The sequence below is a fragment of the Diospyros lotus genome, chromosome 6, assembly GCF_014633365.1.
Source record: "Diospyros lotus cultivar Yz01 chromosome 6, ASM1463336v1, whole genome shotgun sequence".
NCBI classification, from domain to species: domain Eukaryota; kingdom Viridiplantae; phylum Streptophyta; class Magnoliopsida; order Ericales; family Ebenaceae; genus Diospyros; species Diospyros lotus.
Window position 1 is genome coordinate 8643447 of NC_068343.1, and position 20829 is coordinate 8664275.

At 37.7% G+C, this 20829-nt stretch overlaps 2 protein-coding genes across 3 annotated transcripts; one reads left to right on the forward strand and one right to left on the reverse strand.

Annotated features, from left to right (window-relative positions):
• Positions 1-1669: 1669 nt before the first annotated feature.
• LOC127803285 (uncharacterized) lies at positions 1670-2282 on the reverse strand. The gene has a single exon (XM_052339398.1). The coding sequence runs from the start codon at positions 2247-2249 to the stop codon at positions 1791-1793; it is 459 nt and encodes a 152-aa protein (XP_052195358.1). The 5' UTR covers positions 2250-2282; the 3' UTR covers positions 1670-1790.
• A 9491-nt stretch (positions 2283-11773) lies between these two features.
• On the forward strand, positions 11774-16731 carry LOC127804986 (uncharacterized). Of its 2 annotated transcripts, none has more exons than XM_052342129.1 (6): positions 11774-12205; positions 13961-14217; positions 15146-15346; positions 15472-15579; positions 15674-15972; positions 16053-16731. In XM_052342129.1, the coding sequence occupies exons 1-6, from the start codon at positions 11913-11915 to the stop codon at positions 16380-16382; spliced, it is 1488 nt and encodes a 495-aa protein (XP_052198089.1). In that variant the 5' UTR covers positions 11774-11912; the 3' UTR covers positions 16383-16731. The 2 variants fall into 2 exon arrangements, with proteins under 2 accessions (XP_052198089.1, XP_052198090.1); XM_052342130.1 differs by having other exon boundaries at positions 11776-12205; positions 15472-15562; positions 15699-15972.
• The last annotated feature ends 4098 nt before the right edge of the window (positions 16732-20829 follow it).

Below are 20829 nucleotides of genomic sequence, written 5' to 3' on the forward strand. Positions count from 1 at the left end.
GATTATGGAGTGGACGATATCAGCTAAATATGTTATCAAAATGTATTTGATTTTTCGTACTTTTAGATATACAAGAATAAATTTAACCTATATATCATGTAAATCTGAGGTGGACAACACTTTATCCTTCATTTTTTCTTGCTAACCACTTTATTGGTTTATCCTTATTTCTTCATTTTAAATTCAAAAGATGCTCATGTGGAATATGGTATTTCTATCAAATAATTGACCCAACTACAACCAAATAATGAAGACATTTTCCCCAACAAATAAACCAGGTTTCCTTGTATTTCATTTGATCATGTTACGTGCCCAATACTGGCGGGCGCTCGCTCGGCCTCTGCCTCGTCGAGAAATGGTTCTCCACATGAAGAAGCTCTCAAAAAGAGAGTGAATTCAACAATTAAAGAATAGTTTTTGGTGGAAAAATTTCATGATCTAGTTCTCATTACTCTTCCCCTTTTTATAAATTTTTTTAATAACTGAAACAAGCGTCTACTTCCTAAGAAAATGCATAACTGAAGCTGAAAGATGGGAAACGTGGCCTCCCAACAAGGTCACAACCGAAAACACAAACGTGGCCTCAAAATATGGCCACAACAGAAAAGACATGGCCCATGAGTAACTGAATTTAAAAGAATCAAAGGAGTAAAATAAATGTGCTAAATTTCCTTAGGTGATGGCACGTAACAGATCACCTCTTCCAATTATCCACTTATGCACAAGACTGCCAAAATCATCAAATCTGCTTAGGGCAATTGACCCAATAATAATCAAATGATGAAGAAAAGGCTGGATTTCCTTTTCTTATTGCCAACCAAGATAAGCAAATATGTTGGTGGTAATTTCCTCTTCTTTCTTCTGGATGGCACACTCAGGTTTGGGTTTGTAAAAATTTTAGACCTAGCTGGGTCAATAACAGATGAAGAAAAAAAATGATGAGGAAATCTGGATTCCATCCAAATTTGAGTTCCTCCTCAAATTCCTTTGCTGAACCCAAATTTTGAAAAAAATAAAACAAAAACAAGTCTAAATTTTTTAATTGAATCCATATTTGGATTCTTTCAAATTTTTATCATATAAAATTTTAGTAAAGTTATAGTATTGATTATTGACAAAAATGTTCTTCTGTTCATCTCGAATCCAATGCAGTCTCGAATCCAATGCAGACATGTAAAGGGGTGGGGGAGGGGGCGTGACCCCCTTTCTGATGTTGCTTATATTGGGTAAATGTTATTTTAACATACATAGATAATATAATAATTCCGTGACTATTAAACACATTCTAGAAAAATTTTCCAGACTTTTAAACTGGTGACAAACAACTGCTCTTAACAATTGCACAATACCGCTAGGATTGCCCACGCCACTAGCATCTATAAACCTTGATTTTATTTCTAGATGTTTGTGGCTGTCAGTTAAGATAGATGGGATGCCACCAAATTAATTTTCTTTTTCTTTTTCTTTTTGCAAAGAGTTCAATTTTATTATCCATTATTATATATAAATTTAGAAAGAGAATATCAGTTTTAGGGTTCTTTAAATGAATCCAACACAAATAACAACTTGAAATTCAAATCCCTGTCTGTTAGATAAGATGAGCATCTTATGACAAGATATTGCAGAAGTTGGAACCTGAAATTTGTTATCGATTGACAAGCAGAAGAAATGGTATCAAAAATTGAAACGAAATTCCCACTTGTCGACTTACATACATTCCATTACAACTTATTCTTCAATCAAAAGCGGATATTCTATTCATCATCTTCCACAGTTACTTTTACATTCCTTCATGATTTCTGACCTTCGGGTCCTAAAATGCTGTTCACAACCAAAGTAGCGATCACAAGTCCGATAGCCTCCGCAGCCGCCACCGCCACCGCCTGCGCCAAGCTCCCGAAGCTCACCGCCGTTTCGATTTCCTTCTCCGCCGTCTCGATTCCCCTCTCCGCAGCTTGGATCTCCTTCTCCGCCGTCTCGATGCCTTCCTTGATCACCTCCTCGGCTTCCTCCTCCGCCTGCTTCAGCTTCTTCCGGAGTCCAAACAGCGGAATGTCCTCCGCCCTCGACGGCAGCTCCGCCGCCTTCAGCGTCGTCGTCGCCGTCAGCAAGAGCAACCACTGCCTCCGGCCGGGAAGCGCGGTTGTGCTCGAAGGTTGCGCAGGTTTAGGAGGGTGCGCCGTGGAGGAGATTGGAGGCGCGTAGTGCAGTCGACGGAGCGCCAGGACGTGCAAACTTGTGGAAGCCATTGGCCCAGCTGTTCTTAGCTCATCTTCTCGGATAATGTTTTATGCTTTTATACGGGTGGTCTGGTTGTAAAGTGACGAAATTACAAACTAACCCTTGCCTACGGCAATAAGTAATGTTTGGAAAAAGGTTCCAATCGATATCCAATTATTTGGTCAATTGTGGTCAAAATTAAAATTTTATCTGAATAAGCCCAAACCTTTTATTTACATGTCAAATAAACTTTATTTTTGTCTGACTCTCATGATTGATTTGCATGCATTATTAACTCTCTAATAAACTTTATTTGTCAAAATCATGAGCACGCAAAACTTGCCATTTGGCCTCCCTTTGATGAGGAAATGTGCGGCCATCTTTTTTCTCTTCACCCTTTCCTTTTTTCTAGGTCTGCGTTTCTTTCTTCCCATCCAACTGATCTCCTTCCTCTTCTCCCCTCTCTCTCAACTTCGATTCTAGTGTTACCTTCACCACCTTAATAATTGTCGCAGAGATATTGATTAGTTCATGATAACACCTTCATCCGTATGCTTCGCATCCTCATAATAGAGTAAGCGACAACAAGAATAATTATTGGAGTGAGAATGCCACCTAGATGTTGATTGATGTTTGAGATGATCATTATCTATAGCTCAATTGTGGCAACTTCTATCAAAATTAAAGACTTGAAAGAGGTCATCGACGTAGTCAATGTTTGCGACAATGGCCTCGAGCCCTACTAGACTGACATCCAATGCAAGAATTGCATCGACATGCTCAAAAATAAGTATAAACTCGAGAAGTTGAAAATTATTCCCTTCCAAGTGGCCCTTTTACTTCCACCTCAATCTTCTCGTTAAATTTGCCATCACCTCGCCAAACAAAAAAATTGACATATGCTATCTCTTGTTTCAAAAACCTTTCACTACTGTTATTTTCATTATCAAATTAAGGTCGGAATTAAACCCTAGTTGTTAGGTCATGGTTTACTCTAGTGGTTCTTCGAGGATGAACTCAAGTGACTACAATGGGAGCTCATTCGATGGTGGCAAAATGTTGCGGAAGATAAATGTTCAAAACAGAAAAAGAGGTTAGAGCAATATATAATCAAACCAAATAGTTATCGAACAAATCAGCCAAGAACATGATAGAACAAGAGAAACTCCCTGTAAATAACTTGTCAAGGCTCAGATCTGGGTCAGTCCAGATTATACCACCCAGATAACACCAAAATAGGGACACCAAGCCTCACGGAAGCTCACAAGGGACAAGCCACACAAGACCCCCAAATCGGAACCCTAAACCCTCTCGGCCAGTACACCAATCTTCTCCCAAAAACCACACAGGTAACGTTCACCACAAGATCCACCAAGGAACAAGAACGATCACAGAGATATGAGACGAAGAACAGTATCCGAGAACTTACCTCAAACGGATCTGTCGCGCCAAGTAAATAGAGGCTACTCACCGACCGACCATTGGCTTCCCAAAGGAAAGGAAGATCACTCCAAGAAGATGAGATCTGACCGAAGAAGGAAAGGACCAGCTTACGGATCTCAGCCATCGAAGGAAAGGATCGGGAGAGCAAAGAGAAGAAGAGAGAGAGAGAGAGGCCGCCGAATGAGGACAAAGAAGGCAGAAAAGATGCCTTTTATATGGTGGTACTAGGGCACGGTTGCAAAGGGCCATTTGGCTTGGGCTTGGGCTCGGCTTGGGCTTCCTTAGGCCTTGAGCAAATGGGCTCAGCCCATTTCTCCTCCAAAAGGCCTAATTAAGGGCTTATGGCCCGACTTTTAATGGGCTGCCAATGGGTGGTATTTTTTGGACAGTACTTCAATCCCGGGCCGAAACCTATGAAGATAAACCCGAATATTTCGTCATAGCCTTGGGCCTCTTTGGGAAACAAAAAACAACAAATCTCCACCTGATTCCCAAAGAGGCCAGCAAACACAAACAGAAACATGAACAGCAAGATGCAACATAATGCAGATGATGCATAAGCAACTATCAAGTAATTTTGCCAATGTTAAGTAAATCTAGGCAGCTTTTAAATTTAGCCATAGGCAGAATTTTAGTTCCCATGTCAGCAGGATTATATTCAGAAAGCACTTTTTCCAATCTAACTATGTTTTGAGATACGATATCACGAATAAAATGCAGTCTCACATCTATATGTTTGGTGCGTTCGTGAAAAACAGGATTTTTACATAAATGAATTGCAGATTGGCTATCAGAGAAAACAGTCACATTTTCATTAAGAACACATAGTTCATTTAGCAATCCCTTAAACCACAGAGCTTCCTTAATGGCCTCTGTAGCAGCAATGTATTCAGACTCGGTGGTAGAGAGGGCAACAATATGTTGAAGTTGAGACTTCCAACTAATGCATGATTCACACAAAGTAAATACATAGGATGATGTGGACTTCCTATTATCTCTATCACCAGCATAGTCTGAATCAGTAAACCCTTTTAATATCACATTATTAGACTTATGCTTATATATTAATCCTACATTATAGGTGCCTCTTAAATACCTTAATAACCATTTCACTGCTTCCCAATGATAGGGACCTGGGTTTGTCATAAATCTGCTGAGAGTACTAACTGCATAGGCTAGGTCTGGCCTAGTACATACCATGAGATACATGACAGAACCTATAGCATTTGAGTAAGGGATTCTATTCATATATTCCTTTTCTTCCTCATTATCAGGAGATTTATCTTTAGATAATATGAAATGGTTTCCTAAAGGCAATGATACTGATTTACTATCATGCATACCAAATCTTTTTAAAATTTTTAACACATATGCTGTTTGATGCAAAAATAATATAGAATTTGACCTGTCTCTTTCAATTTCCATACCTAGGATTCTCTTAGCCATTCCTAGGTCTTTCATGTCAAATTCTCCACCTAATGCAGATTTTATGCTATTTATCTTTTTGATATCAGGACCAATAAGAAGCATATCATCAACATAAAGTAAAAGAAACACACAGTCATCATTATTTTTGTGCTGAAAATACAAGCAATGATCAAACTCACTTCTTTTAAAACCAATTGTTTTAACAAAGGAGTCAAAACGTTTGTACCATTGTCTTGAGGACTGTTTTAAACCATATAAGGATTTTTTTAAGAAACACACAAAATCAGGCTTTCTTTTGTCTTCAAAACCTTTTGGTTGATACATAAAGATTTTTTCTTCTAAATCACCGTGCAAGAAGGCAGTCTTTACATCTAGTTGTTCAAGTTCCCAATCAAAATATGCAACTAATGCAAGCATGACACGAATGGTAGTGTACTTAACAACTGGTGAAAAAATCTCATTATAATCTACCCCTTCCTTTTGTGTAAATCCCTTGGCTACTAATCTAGCCTTAAACCTTATTGGTTCTCTATCAGTTGTACCCTCCTTAACCCTATAAATCCACTTGCAACCTACAATGGACTTATTCTTAGGTTTAGGGACTAATTCCCAAGTTTGGTTCTTGTTAAGGGAACTCATCTCCTCTTTCATTGCTTCTGTCCATTCTTTTGAGTATTTACTTCTTATGGCTTCCTCATATGTGTTAGGCTCATTTTCTGCTAGGTCTTGATAGCTTGCATAGGCTAATTCAAAATCTGAGGCTAATCTTTGAGGTAACCTATGAGACCTTCTTTCCCTATCCCTAGCTAGTTGGTAATCAGAAACTGATGGCTGGTCGTTTTGAAAATCTTCTACTGTTTCACTCTCCTCATTTACTTCAGGCTGATTTTGACTTTCTACTTCACTAGAGGTGGAAGAAGTGTTCTCCACCTGATCTGAATTAGTAGGGGCTTGGGTGCTTGAGTTTTTCAACTCTTCTTGAGGACTCTTGTCCTCATTAATTTTGTCACCACAAGGCTTTGTACAGGGCATTTCTGATTCATTAAATGTGACATCTTTACTAATAATAATTCTTATTCCCTTTTGGTTTCTATCCCATAGCCTATACCCTTTGACTCCCTCAGGATATCCTAAGAAAACACATTTCTTAGCTCTTGGCTCTAATTTTCTCTCATTTTGATGAGTGAAGGCTGCACAACCAAAGGTTCTAAGAATTGAGTAGTTGGCACATTTTCCATGCCATTTTTCATAAGGGGTATCACCATTTAATGTAGCTGAAGGAGTAAGATTAACTAGGTAACATGCAGTCATAACTGCTTCTCCCCATAATGACTTAGGTATATTAGAACTAATCATCATACACCTAACCTTATCTAAGAGGGTCCTATTCATCCTCTCAGCTACTCCATTCTGTTGAGGAGTGTAGGGAACTGTTCTATGCCTAGTAATTCCATACTCCTTGCATAGGTTATCAAAATCAGAATTGCAAAATTCTAAGCCATTATCAGTCCTAAGGTATTTTATTTTTTTGTCAGTTTGATTCTCTATTTGAGTTTTCCAGTTTTTAAAACTTTTAAAAGTTTCTGATTTATCTTTTAAGAGAAGAACCCAAACTCGCCTAGAGTAATCATCAATCATAGACAAAAAATACCTATTACCACCTGATGTGGGTTTTGATGCTGGCCCCCAAAGGTCTGAATGAATGTATTCTAAGGCTCTAGAGGCTCTATGAACATTTGAGGAGAAAGATAGCCTATGATGTTTTCCTAGGACACAATGATCACAGAAAGGGATATCAGACACAAAGTCCTTACCAAAAACACCTTTATCACTTAGCAACTTAAGCCCTTTAACACTTACATGTGCTAACCTGTTGTGCCACTTGATAGTGACATCAGGATTTATTGATGCTATATGAGATCCTAGATTATTAATTACCTCAGCATTTAATACATAGATCCCATTTCTCCTTACCCCTTTACATACTACCATTGATCCTTTAAACATTTTTAACACCCTATTTTCATTTTTTCCAGTAAGACCACTCTTTTCTAATTCTCCAACTGAAATTAAATTTCTAGCCATTTCAGGTATATATCTAACATCTTTTAAATTTAAGACATAGCCATTGTCTAACTTAACAGAGATGTTTCCTACCCCAACGATTTTATATGCTAAGTTACTGCATACTATGGCATGCCCACCTTCAGATTCATGTAAGTTTTCAAACCAATGTTTTTGTGATGTAACATGAAATGATGCTCCTGAATCTAAGATCCATTCATGCATGTATGATTTTGCAGCAACATTAATTTCAGTGGAATCAGAATCTAAGAGCATGTAGACTTCACTCGGATCATATGAGGTTACTACATTAGCTTCTTCTTGATCCTTACCCTTTTCTTTATTTTTATTTTTCTCTGCATAGCAATATTTAATAAAGTGTCCAATCTTACCACACCCATAGCACTTTTTCCCCTTTCCTCGGTTTTTGGATTTGGACCTACTTCTACCCTTTTTCTTACTACCTCCCTCTTGATTTTTAAATTGGGACCTACCTCTCATCATATGGACCTCACCATGCCTTTTCTCATGTTTAAGTTCCATTTCTTTACTTCTTAAAGAATCTATAACAATTTCAGGTGTTAAGGTATCCCTACCATACTTAATGGCATTTTTTTCCTCTTTATAGATATCTGGAATTGCATTTAATAAGATCACAACCTTATATTCTTCAGATACTGTTTCACCACAATTAGTGATATCTTGAACTAATTTGTTGAAGACATCTAAGTTGTCATCTAGATCCTTAGAGGGGTCAATCTTAAAACTGAAAAATTTTTCTAACAAATAGAGTTTATTTGGTGTAGACTTCTTTACATATAATTTTTCCAATTTTTTCCATAGCTCTTTAGTTGTGTTAAGTTTTCCTACCTTTCTTAACACTGAATCAGAGAGGTGTAAGATTATTGAAGTGTATGCCAATTCATCAGCTTCTAGTATTTGTTCTTCTTTAGTACCTTCAGGGTATTTACCATCTATGGCCTTAGATACCTTTTGTTGTACTAAAATCCCCTTCATTTTTTGTTGCCAAATAGAAAAGTCCCCCTTCCCATTGAAAACCCCTAGTTCAAAGTGTGTAGTCATACTCACTAAGTATATGAATTTCACACAGAATATGCAGCCTAATTAAATTTAATACAAACACACAGTTTTAAAATTAATTCAGGCAGCAAATTCTCAAGAGGTTAATAAAGCAGAACTGATCAGGACTAAACAGAGTAGTGAAGATTGATTTACAAGGTAATCAGTATTATAGATTTGCACACAGCCAAGAATAACTGATATCACACACAGTAAATTTTCAGAATGCACTAGGAACGTATCGGCAAAAAAAAAAAAAATTGAGAACAGTAACAGCAGAACAAATAACTAAAGCTGATACAAACTTTACCGAGCTAGATCTCAAGAGAGAGATCTAGAATGAAATAGGGTCGGATCTCTCGAGCCTGCCAACCTTCACGCGCCAAAGTCTATCACTACACGCGCCGTTACCAGTCGGAGTGTAGACTGGCACGCGCCGGTCAGGGCGAAGCTACTCGGACTGATGATCACGGATCTGGGGTTGGTTTACCCCGAATCATTCACTGCACAAAGCAATATGAGTTAACCGATTCGAGTTTCAAGTAAACCCTAGAACCACTTACCGTGAAAAAATTGATCGAAGAAACCAGAGGGCTTTTTTTCGATTAGGGTTTGATTTTGCACAACCCAGGAGCCACACAAGGCTCTGATACCATTTGTTGCGGAAGATAAATGTTCAAAACAGAAAAAGAGGTTAGAGCAATATATAATCAAACCAAATAGTTATCGAACAAATCAGCCAAGAACATGATAGAACAAGAGAAACTCCCTGTAAATAACTTGTCAAGGCTCAGATCTGGGTCAGTCCAGATTATACCACCCAGGTAACACCAAAATAGGGACACCAAGCCTCACGGAAGCTCACAAGGGACAAGCCACACAAGACCCCCAAATCGGAACCCTAAACCCTCTCGGCCAGTACACCAATCTTCTCCCAAAAATCACACAGGTAACGTTCACCACAAGATCCACCAAGGAACAAGAACGATCACAGAGATATGAGACGAAGAACAGTATCCGAGAACTTACCTCAAACGGATCTGTCGCGCCAAGTAAATAGAGGCTACTCACCGACCGACCATTGGCTTCCCAAAGGAAAGGAAGATCACTCCAAGAAGATGAGATCTGACCGAAGAAGGAAAGGACCAGCTTACGGATCTCAGCCATCGAAGGAAAGGATCGGGAGAGCAAAGAGAAGAAGAGAGAGAGAGAGAGGCCGCCAAATGAGGACAAAGAAGACAGAAAAGATGCCTTTTATATGGTGGTACTAGGGCACGGTTGCAAAGGACCATTTGGCTTGGGCTTGGGCTCGGCTTGGGCTTCCTTAGGCCTTGAGCAAATGGGCTCAGCCCATTTCTCCTCCAAAAGGCCTAATTAAGGGCTTATGGCCCGACTTTTAATGGGCTGCCAATGGGTGGTATTTTTTGGACAGTACTTCAATCCCGGGCCGAAACCTATGAAGATAAATCCGAATATTTCGTCATAGCCTTGGGCCTCTTTGAGAAACAAAAAACAACACAAAAGAATGTTGTGAGAAAGCATAGTAGGGTGGATGACATGGATTTTTCCAAAGAGAATATGTACAAGGAATTGGCCAGGGTGACTATGAGGTTTAGGGAATTATATGAGAGCATTAAGAGTTCGAAGTAGCAACAAATGATGGAGTTGGAGAAGCAGATAATGGAATTCACAGATGATCAAGAGGATCCAATTTTTGCTTAACTCCTATGCGGCCAAATAAACCTTTCACTTAGGGCTTAATCTTTCCTCCTCCTTATGCATTGTATTTAGCGGGCGTAAGTCATGCATGAGAGTCGAGCAAAATTTGAGTTTATTTGGTTTATAAATAAAAAATATGTGTTTATTTAACCAAAAAAATTAATTTTGAGCTCAGTTGACCTAATTGAAATAGTTGGATGGTTGATTTGAACCTTTTTCCAATAATGCTTTATTTGGAAGGGATTTAGTCGTGATATGAAATAAATATAAAATTAAATTAAAATAAGTGAAATGAAATCTAAAATATATATTTTTTAATATTTTGGAAAATAATTAAACAATAAATAAATTGGATCAAATGAAATGATATTAAAGACAAATATTTGAATTTTAAAAAAATTATTAAAATGAATATCATGGACAGAACAAAATTATATTTCCATTCTATTCAATTCAATTCATTCTCTCATGTTTAGAAATGAAAATAAATAGAATGTGTTCATTTCTGTCTAATCCAAGCTCTACTTCCTGTCTCCTTTCTTTCAAACCAAACAACTTCTTTCTCCCACCCAAGTTCACACCAACACCATTTCCCCTCCCAAACGCACCATAAGAGATAAAACTTGAGAGAGATTGCAATATTAATGCATTTCAAATTGATATTAATTTTAGTGATTTTAATTTAAAATAACAATGGGTGAGTTGGGGTGAAAAAAAGTGTCATCTTTTATCTCATACTCAAACTCAAACTCATATTTATGAGATTCTGAGACCTATACAAATTTCATTCTCTAAATCACTTGTTCAAACTACATTCAGTGAACCATAAGTTCACCTTAAATCCATCTTCAACGATTACACAAATATATTTATTATAACCAAAATAATATTAAAACAAGATAAATAGTAACATCTAAATAAATATATTTATAATTAAGATTAAAACATCTAACGAAATTTAATATTGTAAAAATTAAAATTTGTAGGTCAAGCAAATATTTTAAATATATTTTGATCATTTATAACTTATCTATAAGTTGAAATATAACCTGAAATGTTAATAATATAAGTATGGGTTCCGATTTGAGTCAGGGAGTAATAATATCCCACCCCTATTTTCTAAACTTAGTTTTTAGTTTTTACACATTGAATTTTCCTCCAACATAAGCACAAATTCAAATTGACCATAATTGGAGTAATATGGGCATAGACCCGTGGCCGTGGGTAATATTAACACACTAAACTAAAAAAATGGTTCAATAAGAAAATTTTAAAATGTAACTTTATCTTTATGTTCTAAAAATTTGAGGTATTAATATATATAATTTTGACGTGCCAATTTAATTCAATTATTCACACATGCAATCATTAAATTACTTATTTAACATAACTACTACAAAGTTAACATAATTAATAGAAGTAAATTTTTTTTAATATATTTAAGAGGTGACGTCGATAATTTTTTTTTTTGATAGTTATATATTTCTTTTGATATAATTTTTTTTTATATATTTTATTATTTATATTAGGTCTCTTAGTGTGATCTTTAATTGGGGCTTGAAGAATTTCTTAGTTTAAAGTTGTAAACGTTTTTAGTTATTTTTTTAAAGAAATTTTTATTTATAAGAAAAAATATATTAATTTAATAATAATAATAATAATAATTTTGAATAAATAAATTAAAAATGTAATTAATGAATGAGTCTTTATCTCCGCGACGCTAACCATACTGACTACCTTGGTGACTTATTTTTGATACTCCATACGACGCGATTTAAGATGCCCATTGCCCATTGACATCCCTAATTTCGTTTTAATTTCTTCAATTTTTTTTTTTATTTTTAATTTTTTTCCGCCGCGAGGAGGGGGAGGGGTTTTTGAAGTGAAGAAGAAGTCCTGAAGAGGAAAGAAACCATTTTATCGAGGGTATTTCAAATCGGTTCCAATTGAAGGCATCAATGGCGGAAGATGCTCCCAGTTCAGAAGCCACGCAACCAAATGTTGAGGAGCAACGGCAGTCTTCTGTTGAAGCAACGATTGAATCGAATGTCGTGGGAGGCACCCACTCCGACTCTTCTCGTAACGACAACAACAATAACAACGGCCTTGAGACTTCTGCTATTACGACAGATGGAGACCGCGAGAAGTCGCTGGAGTTTGCGGAGGAACTGATGGAGAGAGGATCCAAGGCCAGTAGGGAGCGCGATTACGCCGAAGCCGCCGAATGTTACAGCCGTGCCCTAGAAATCAGGTTTGCTTAATTCTTGTCTATATCATTTTCATCTCGTTTCGATGTTTGAAAAGTTGAGGGTTTGATGGCCCTTCGCTGTCGCTAGTCAGCCTTGGCTTATTTTAAGCTCTGGAAGTTAAAACCCTAACAATAAATTAATTTTAGCGAAGTTTTTGTCGGGACTAAGCAGGCTTAGGGTTTTAGCGCTTCAGCTAACTGCCAGTGGCTGCGGCAGCAGATTAGTCTGCACCCGTGTTGAGATGTTAGCCTATGATTGGAGTCAGAGATGGTGCTACCTGATAGTTTCTTCTCTCGTCTTCTGGAACCGTGTATTCATTTTACTTATTAAATGTTTTAAAATTGATTATAGTGGTGACGGACGCATATTCTTTTGTTCTCCAAGCTTGAATAAGATGCATGCAGGTGAATATATCAATTCACCACTTGAGAGACTAATGCTCAATGTTCAACATGTCGATTGTGGAACTCATCCAAGTAATATGCATTCTAGTTGCAGTATATCTTCTTCTTCTTCTTCTTCTTCTTCTTCTTCTTCTTCTTCTGTCGATTGTGGAACTCATCCAAGTAATATGCATTCTAGTTGCAGTATATCTTCTTCTTCTTTAATTTTGTTTTGAATTCTTCAAGAAAAGAACAAAAAATAAAGTGCCCCCGTTATTTGCATGTTGATTGAATATCTTTTGGCTGATTTCACAATATTAATGTTTGAGCGAAGTGTGTGTTTTGCAAAGTTGCAAATTACCCTGAAAAAGGGCTGATAACTTATTATCTAATTCTTGAAGTACTGATGCTTAATCATCTTTAATGCATCTCAACTTCATCCCAACTGTTAGGATTAGGAGCTCTTAGAAACTCAATTCAATACTTTAGTTTGCCAATCTCTCTCCACTCCTCACCCGGAAATCGACCCACAACAGATTATATAAAACTGGAAATGAAAAACAGAAAAGAAACTAAAGTAAAAGAGCAATCAAACCAAACCGTAGGCGCTGATTTATCCTGGTTCGGATTGCAATATGCAATCCTACATCCAACCTTGATCTCGAGAGCCAATTCCACTAGAAACCGCTTGAACAAGATTACAAGAACTCTCTTTTTTCTCTCACACAGGTTCACTGCCCTCACACAAGAGAATACAAAGACAAACTTTCCCTCTAATCCTTTCTCTCTCTCTCTCTCTCTCGGCAATCTCACTTGCATTTAGAGAAAACAATTAGAATGATTGTTATGTCCGACTTTCAGTCCCCTCACCTCCTATTTATAAACCATAGGGGCGGTAATTACAAGACTAACTATTTTGCCTATACAAGGACTAAAATATCCCTCATAATATAACATCTAAGTTAACTAATCTAACTTAGAAAAATTCCAGTCGCACTTCATCTTCATTCTAACAGGTTCTATTCTTCATCTTCTAGAAATAATTCTCCATGCAAAAACCCAACACCAACCTAAACACAGTCCCTAGAAGCATGTGGTTGTGAATCAGTGCTCAGCTGGCATGCCAATTTGCTAGTCTTTTTATATATTCCAATTATGTGATATACAGTATGTAGAGACGCAGGAACAATTTTTGATCCAGTGTGGCAAGGTGTATCGTGTATTTTTTAGTTGTTTGTGTCACTATTTTTGTACCCAGTTCCTTTACCATTATAGATATTTTTCCTTTTCTTTCTGATCTTCCACTATCTTGAAGATAATTATTTTTACCATCTTGTCCTATTGTGACTGATTTTTAGCCATTACCCCAACCAGGGCTGCTCACTATGGGGAACTTGCTCCTGAATGTGTTAATGCATATTATAAGTATGGTTGTGTGCTGCTGTACAAAGCTCAGGACGAGGCTGATCCACTTGGCACTGTGCCAAAGAAGGAGAATGAGCCCCAACAAGTCTCCAATAAAGATGGACCTTTCAAGGAAGCAGTAAATGAAGAATCACTTGCAACTTCTGTTTCTAGTAATGCTGAACAAGAAGGGAGTTCAAATCCTCAAGAAGGAGCCACTGATTATGGTTAGTGACTCTTTTACAACATTTTTATGTTTTATTACCGGTCATGTTTATAAATGACAATTCAGGCCCACTACTGACTTGATTTTCAAATGCTTTGAGATATTGCCCATTTGCACTTTCTTTCTTTTCCTTTTGTGATCATGTTTATGTTTTTTGGCCAGTGTTCTTTTTCCATACCTTCTCCTGTTGTTGATGGACATTTGCACTCTCCTGTTCAACTTTAATTTTTTTATTTTTTTTGTACCATTAACTGGGAGTTATGAACCACTTATTTTTGACGTGGAAAAATAATAACTGTATATTGATAATTTGTTTTATTTATTCCACCTGATCTATTTTAATTGATACTATATCTTACAACTCTGCTTGTTTAACTTAGGCAGGGATTTATCCATCTTTTATTGTAGAAAAGGCAGGATGATTAGATCACTGAGTTTCTTGCTTGATCTCTTTTCCCCCCCTCCATGTGGACTAGAAGAACATAGTACCTATGAAAGCTAATTTACATTAATTTGGCCCAGTTATATAAATCTGTTGACTCAAGGGCAACCCTTAGCGCCAATGGTAAGGTTGCTCATTTGTGACTGGAAGGTGACAGGTTTCAGTTGTGATAATAGTTTCTTTGCAAAGCAAAGGTAAGGCTGTTTACAAAAATGACCCCCTCTTGACCTTGCAAAGTGGGGAGCCTCATGCACTGGTGGCATCCTTTATATAAACCGTACAGCATAGCTAAGTCTGTTTTTGATATTGTACTCATTGGGTCTGTTAATGAATTCCTCTCCACTATTGCTGGAATCCAGCACCAGTCAACCAGAGACTCTTATGATACTTATATAGAGCACTGATTGAATAATGTGTCTTAATAGGATTCACGATTCTATGTGGCCCATTCCTAATTTAGCCTGGCCTTCTGTTTATTGTGAGATAGTTACCGATGGGAAGGATCAGGAGGAAGACACTGAGGAAAGTGATGCTGAGGACCTAGCTGAAGCAGATGAGGATGAATCTGATCTGGATTTGGCATGGAAAATGTTGGATGTTGCGAGGGCAATCGTTGAAAAACAGTCCGGTGATACAATGGAGAAAGTGGACATTTTGTCCGCTTTGGCTGAAGTTGCTCTGGAAAGAGGTCATTATTTATTTTTTTGAGAACCCTGACTTGGTATTTTTTCTGAATGAATTCTCTATGGCTTATGCTGCTCTTTCCCTAATGCTCTTGTCTGAATGAGATATGCTTTGTTGTGCTTCATGCAGAGGATATTGATACTTCTCTTAGTGATTACCTGAAAGCACTAGCCATTTTGGAACGCCTGGTTGAGCCAGACAGTCGACATATAGCTGAACTGTATCCTTCAGTGAATTGTAACTATATTTTAAGATGACATAAGTGGTTCTGACAGGTTCTTACATTTCTATTTATTGGTTCACCATTTTATGTGGTTTTATCATTTTTTAGGCACTTCCTTGACAGAAGGGTTCAGAAATTTTAGGATATGCCTGTGCTTGGAGATGGGGTCAAAAGCTGAGGAAGCCATTCCATACTGTCAAAAGGCTATATCAATTTGCAAGTCTAGGGTGCAGAGGCTGACAACTGAAGTAAGGATCTCGACAGGATCAACAGGAGCATCAGCTGTTTCAGTGTCCGACCATGCAGTCCAAATGTCTTCAAATGGATCCCAGTCTAATGGTTCTGACATGGATAAAGAGGCAGACATTGAAATACTGACTGGCCTATCTCTTGAGCTTGAGAAGAAGGCAAGTGTATCAGAGGTTCCTAATAAATATTATAGCCCGAATGTCTCAATGTGCTGTACTAATTTGTTTTCTGTTTGCAGCTTGAAGATCTCCAGCAGCTTGCATCTAACCCAACATCAATTCTTTCGGATATCCTGGGTATGCTGTCTGCCAAGGCAAGAAGCATTGAGAAGAATGCTCCTTCAGTTATCAGCTCTTCGCAGCTGGGTGTTGCTAGCAGTAGCAGAGATCTGGAATCTCCTACTGTTTCCACTGCTCATACAAATGAGGCTGCTGGAGTAACACATCTTGGTGTGGTGGGAAGAGGAGTCAAGCGAGTGTTCATGAATTCAGGTACAGCAGATTCCAACCCAACTAAGAAACCTGGGTTAGACCCTGCACCTGATAATGGTGATGGCAAAGCCTCTTGATGTTGATGTGTGTTTGGATGCCATGAGAGTAAACTGTTGGAAGTATCAAGGACAGGACGAGGTTGGAGTCTGATATACTGATTGGAGCTGGATTACCATTTGGTTGCCTCGTTGTCTGACCTGGCTATTAGACTAGATTATTATCGTATTTACTGCACCAGTTAATATTCTCATATAACCTGTCTTTTCTGCCATCTCTAGCTATGTACTCGTCGACTATAGAGTTTGAAGTTAGATAAACTTTTGCCTATCCATGATTTATTTTGATGCTATCTGTGAAAATATTCATGTATTATTTTGTTTTTAATTTCTGGTTTATATAGCTTTCTTTTGGCTGCCCTTTTAGCAACCTTCCTTTTGCTGTCCCTTTAACATGGCACCTAACTCAAAGGCATGACAGAACGATGGGGTGATGCGTGCATCATTTTTGTCCCCCAATTCCCAGATCAGAAGGAATTCTTAGGGTTGTAGGGATTGCAGACAGTCCAAACTTTCTTAGCTGACCAACTCTTTGGATTGTTGATTTATTGTTAATGCATTACTTTGCCTTTCATTAGTTGTCTCTGTTTTGAATAGGTTTGATAAGCATTTAAGATCGTATGAGCTATTATTTAGGTTGCGCTCTATTTCACCTCATGTATGCATTTGATTTACATATTTTTATCATTGAAGAGAAGGCGTTATATATTTTTTCGTTTTGAAAGTAGATTAAGTGTCTTGTCACCCAAAAAGTAGAGGAAAAAGCATAAATTGTTACGCAAAAAAATTACTGATGGTCAAGGTTTCATAAATTGTTATCTGGTGGGTCTAAGTTGGGAGTCTCGCTTAAATTTTGCACGAACCCTTATCCGCCCTTTTGATGTGTTGCTATAAAAATTTTGATTTATTTGACATGGACTAATTGTGTTTTTTATGTTGATTTTCGTTTTTGTAAACGTATATGTGGATTGTACATCTTCATAATGTAGTTCTGTTTTATGTATATATTCCCTGTAGAATGCCCCTGAGTATGATGTTACTAACTGATTTTCCCCTTTTTGGAGGGAAGTGTCGTGAACCTAGGGCTTACCCTAGGATCAATTTAGGAATTGGAAGAGTCGAATTCACCTAAGACCAAGAATAGAAGGAAATTAGGGGGGAATTTGAAAGAACGAGGGAGAAATTAGAAGTGTTAAGAGAGATTAGAACATAAAAGAAGGAGATGGAGATCAAGAAAGGGGAGAGAATTCAGAGGAAGAGAAATTAGATTCAATTCATTAATTTCTGGATAAAGAAACAGATCCATTACAACAATCTTGTATAGGCATTTTTGCATTCTAATAGCCTAGCACATGCTCCCATGTGCTTCTAACTACTTGTTAAAATATATCCTAACAATTATTATAAACATATTACAAGATTACTTCTTTATTATATCTCTATTATAATATTGACCTTCTAATACTCTTAGGGATATGACAATTCTCCTCTCCTTGAGAGAGATCTTGTCCCCAAGAACTTGTCGCAAGTAGCAATTGTCCTTCATCTAATTCCAGTCTTCTCTATGTGGATCATTCTTCTTTCTTTCTTCCTATTTCTAGGTCTCTTCTTCGTCGTTCTTAAGTTCTCATCTACTAAAAAAAATTGATGGTTATTGTAGTCAAGGTTGCACCTTTCTTCAAGGAGTAACAGACAATTTCTCTTGGGTTTGCAATAGCTACCAAATTAAGATTGTTGGTACCTATAGTTTGAGGATCCAACATGATGCCAAATTTCGTCAATATGTCCACAGCTAGTGCCTTTAATGAATTTAGTCGCTTTTTGTCGTAGGTAGCAGCTAAAACCTGCCACCCTAAAGTCTTCAAATGATGTTTATCTCAAAATTCACCCATTCGACAGGTTACCACATATGCTCCCTTCCTTTCATCATCTTCAAAATTGACAGCAACACGATGGTATCATTTAGGATCAATAAGTGTTCCTTTTGCTAGTGCTATCTTCCTCTTATCGTTTGATAAAGAACCCTCCACGTTATCTGAAATCAAAGGCAATGGAACAATATCGTTAGGAACTTCACTCTCAATTCCATTTCTTATAGTATTTTGATTCGACATACCACCTAATCCTTTAGTCTATGCATTAGATGCCATGGGTAACAAGTTGGCCTTGGTTTCGTTGGTCACTTGATCCAATACTTCCCTGTTTTCCCCTTGCAACCTTTTGGTAATTGTCTTTTGATGTATTAATTCTTCTTCTATCTTGTCAATCTTATTGGATAATTTTTTTCCAACTCCAAAAACTCCTAGTTGCCTCTTGTTATCTCTATCATCCAGCTAGTTGTATCATTCAGCTGTAGTTTTGGCCTTCCATGAGTATCATTTGGAACATCCTCATCAGGAATTTCTTTTCCAAAGGAACGAATGTGTTCCTTTAATTCTCCTTTTACCCACACACCCTGTACCGAACCCCCGCAAAAGCTGCTATTACTGCCAACACTATCATTATCATCACCTTTCTTGTCCATTCCACCTAGGCCGGTATACTTCTTCCACTCCGTATTGGAGGTAGGCAGTGAATCAGCTTTCCACCTCCTCAATTTCTCCTTCAACTACTCTATTTTAAGGAATTTATATTTGTTAAAACTCCTGCGATAATCATCAAAGTGTTCAGCGAGAAAATTGTAATGATACTTTTTAATCAGTATCATCGAAACTCCTGTAATTTCTTGCAGAATATACGACCAAATTCCTCGCACTCTTCATGAAATTTACTACTTGTTCCTTTGTCCATTCAATTAGACTCATTCTCAAACTTCTTTCCCTATGTTTGATTCTTTCGGCTACACTGCTCCTTATCCTTGTTGCTGCTAATTGAAAATGCAGCCTTCTTTGGCTGCCATTGAGGCTCCATTCCAACTGAAAATGAAGCATTCTTCTGTTGTAATTGAGGCTCCAATGGTCTCCTACGTGCACTGCTCCTCTTAGTCGATTTTTCACAATCAGCATATTTTGAAGACCAAGGAGCTATATACATACTGCTCTTTTTCGCCTCTCTACTTCAAACAAAGTTAACCAAATTTCGAGACTAAATCAACCTCTTGTTCCCTTTATTCATAGTCTCAAGCGCCTACAATCAATGAGCTGGATAAGTTAAAAGAATCCGTTGAATCCGCTTCGCCCCTTCCACTTTGAGCAGCAACGACTCTATTAAATCTGAAGAGAGTTGGCCACCAATAACCCTCAAAATCAGATTGGAAGCAATTGCCTATTCGTCGTCAATCACCTACATGCATCAAAATCTAACCCTGAGAATCAATAGTTGTCTTCCTCTTCAAGACTCGGACAGGAGTCCCCAAAATTCCTAGGCGACAATCGCTTCACATCAGCCCAGAAAAATCGCTTACCCAATCATCATCCGAGGAGTGTCGGAATTCCAACCAAGAGTCGCCTCCTGTTGTGCCTGCGGAGATTCATACATTAACTGTCAGAATTTTACACTAGAATCCTCTAGGCTGCTCGACTTCTTGAGCGACTATGTTGCAACTAACGGGATTTTCTGGAATTGAGGATCGATCACTGTAGGAGGCTGAGGACCGTTGCTAAGATACAACGGCCAAGATTGTCGGGGTTTGCTTGCCTTTATCCCATGCAACGACTTGGATCCAGCCACTAGGATAGACAGAATCTCCTCGTATGTCACGGTTGAATCTGAAAAATAGATCTCGTCCTTTAAGTCACTTCCAAAAGTTGTGCAACCTCTGAATTTCCAACCTCGAGTCAACCATTGGCTTCGTCTTCAGGACTCAGATTTGCCATAATCATGAAATTCGCTGGAATCTGCTTCACCTTCACACGTCGCTTGATAATTTTTGTTGAATTGACAATCAGAGTTGCTGCTAGGAAGCGCCTCCAGCACTGCCTCCTGAATGGATTGGATTCGATCTCACCATGTGGATTGACAGTCCACAATTCCCAGCCAATCGCGATGGGTCACCGCAATTCACCTATTTAATAACGATCGTTAGGATTCTGATGGCTCGGATCTGCCTCCAATACGTGGTTGAACCGAATTCACTACTAGAATCGACAGAATCACAATCGAGAATCGTTGACTCTAATACTAATTTGTCATGAACCTATGGCTTAACCTAGCATCAGTTTGAGAATTGGAAGAATTTGATTTTGCTAAGGCCAAGAACATAAGGAAATTATGGGGGAATTTGAAAGAATGAGGGAGAGATTATAAGAAGTGTCAAGGGGATTAGAAGAACAGAAAAGAAGGAGATGAAGATCAAGAAATGTGAGAGAATTCGGAGCAAGATAAATCAGATTCAATTCATTAATTCTTAAATAAAGAAACAAACCCATTACAACAATCGTATATATGCATAGTTGCCTTCTAACAACCTAGCACATGCTCTCATGTGCTTTTAATCATTTGCTAAACTATATCCCAACAATTATTATAA

What these genes read in the sequence shown, in the direction of transcription:
- LOC127803285 (XM_052339398.1), bottom strand. Translation starts at nt 2,249, where the DNA reads ATGGCTTCCACAAGTTTGCACGTCCTGGCGCTCCGTCGACTGCACTAC.
- LOC127804986 (XM_052342129.1), top strand. Translation starts at nt 11,913, where the DNA reads ATGGCGGAAGATGCTCCCAGTTCAGAAGCCACGCAACCAAATGTTGAG. An exon ending in TGAAGTTGCTCTGGAAAGAG is followed by an intron (nt 15,347 to 15,471) that starts GTCATTATTTAT and finishes TGCTTCATGCAG; the next exon opens with AGGATATTGATACTTCTCTT. An exon ending in ACTGTATCCTTCAGTGAATT is followed by an intron (nt 15,580 to 15,673) that starts GTAACTATATTT and finishes ATCATTTTTTAG; the next exon opens with GCACTTCCTTGACAGAAGGG.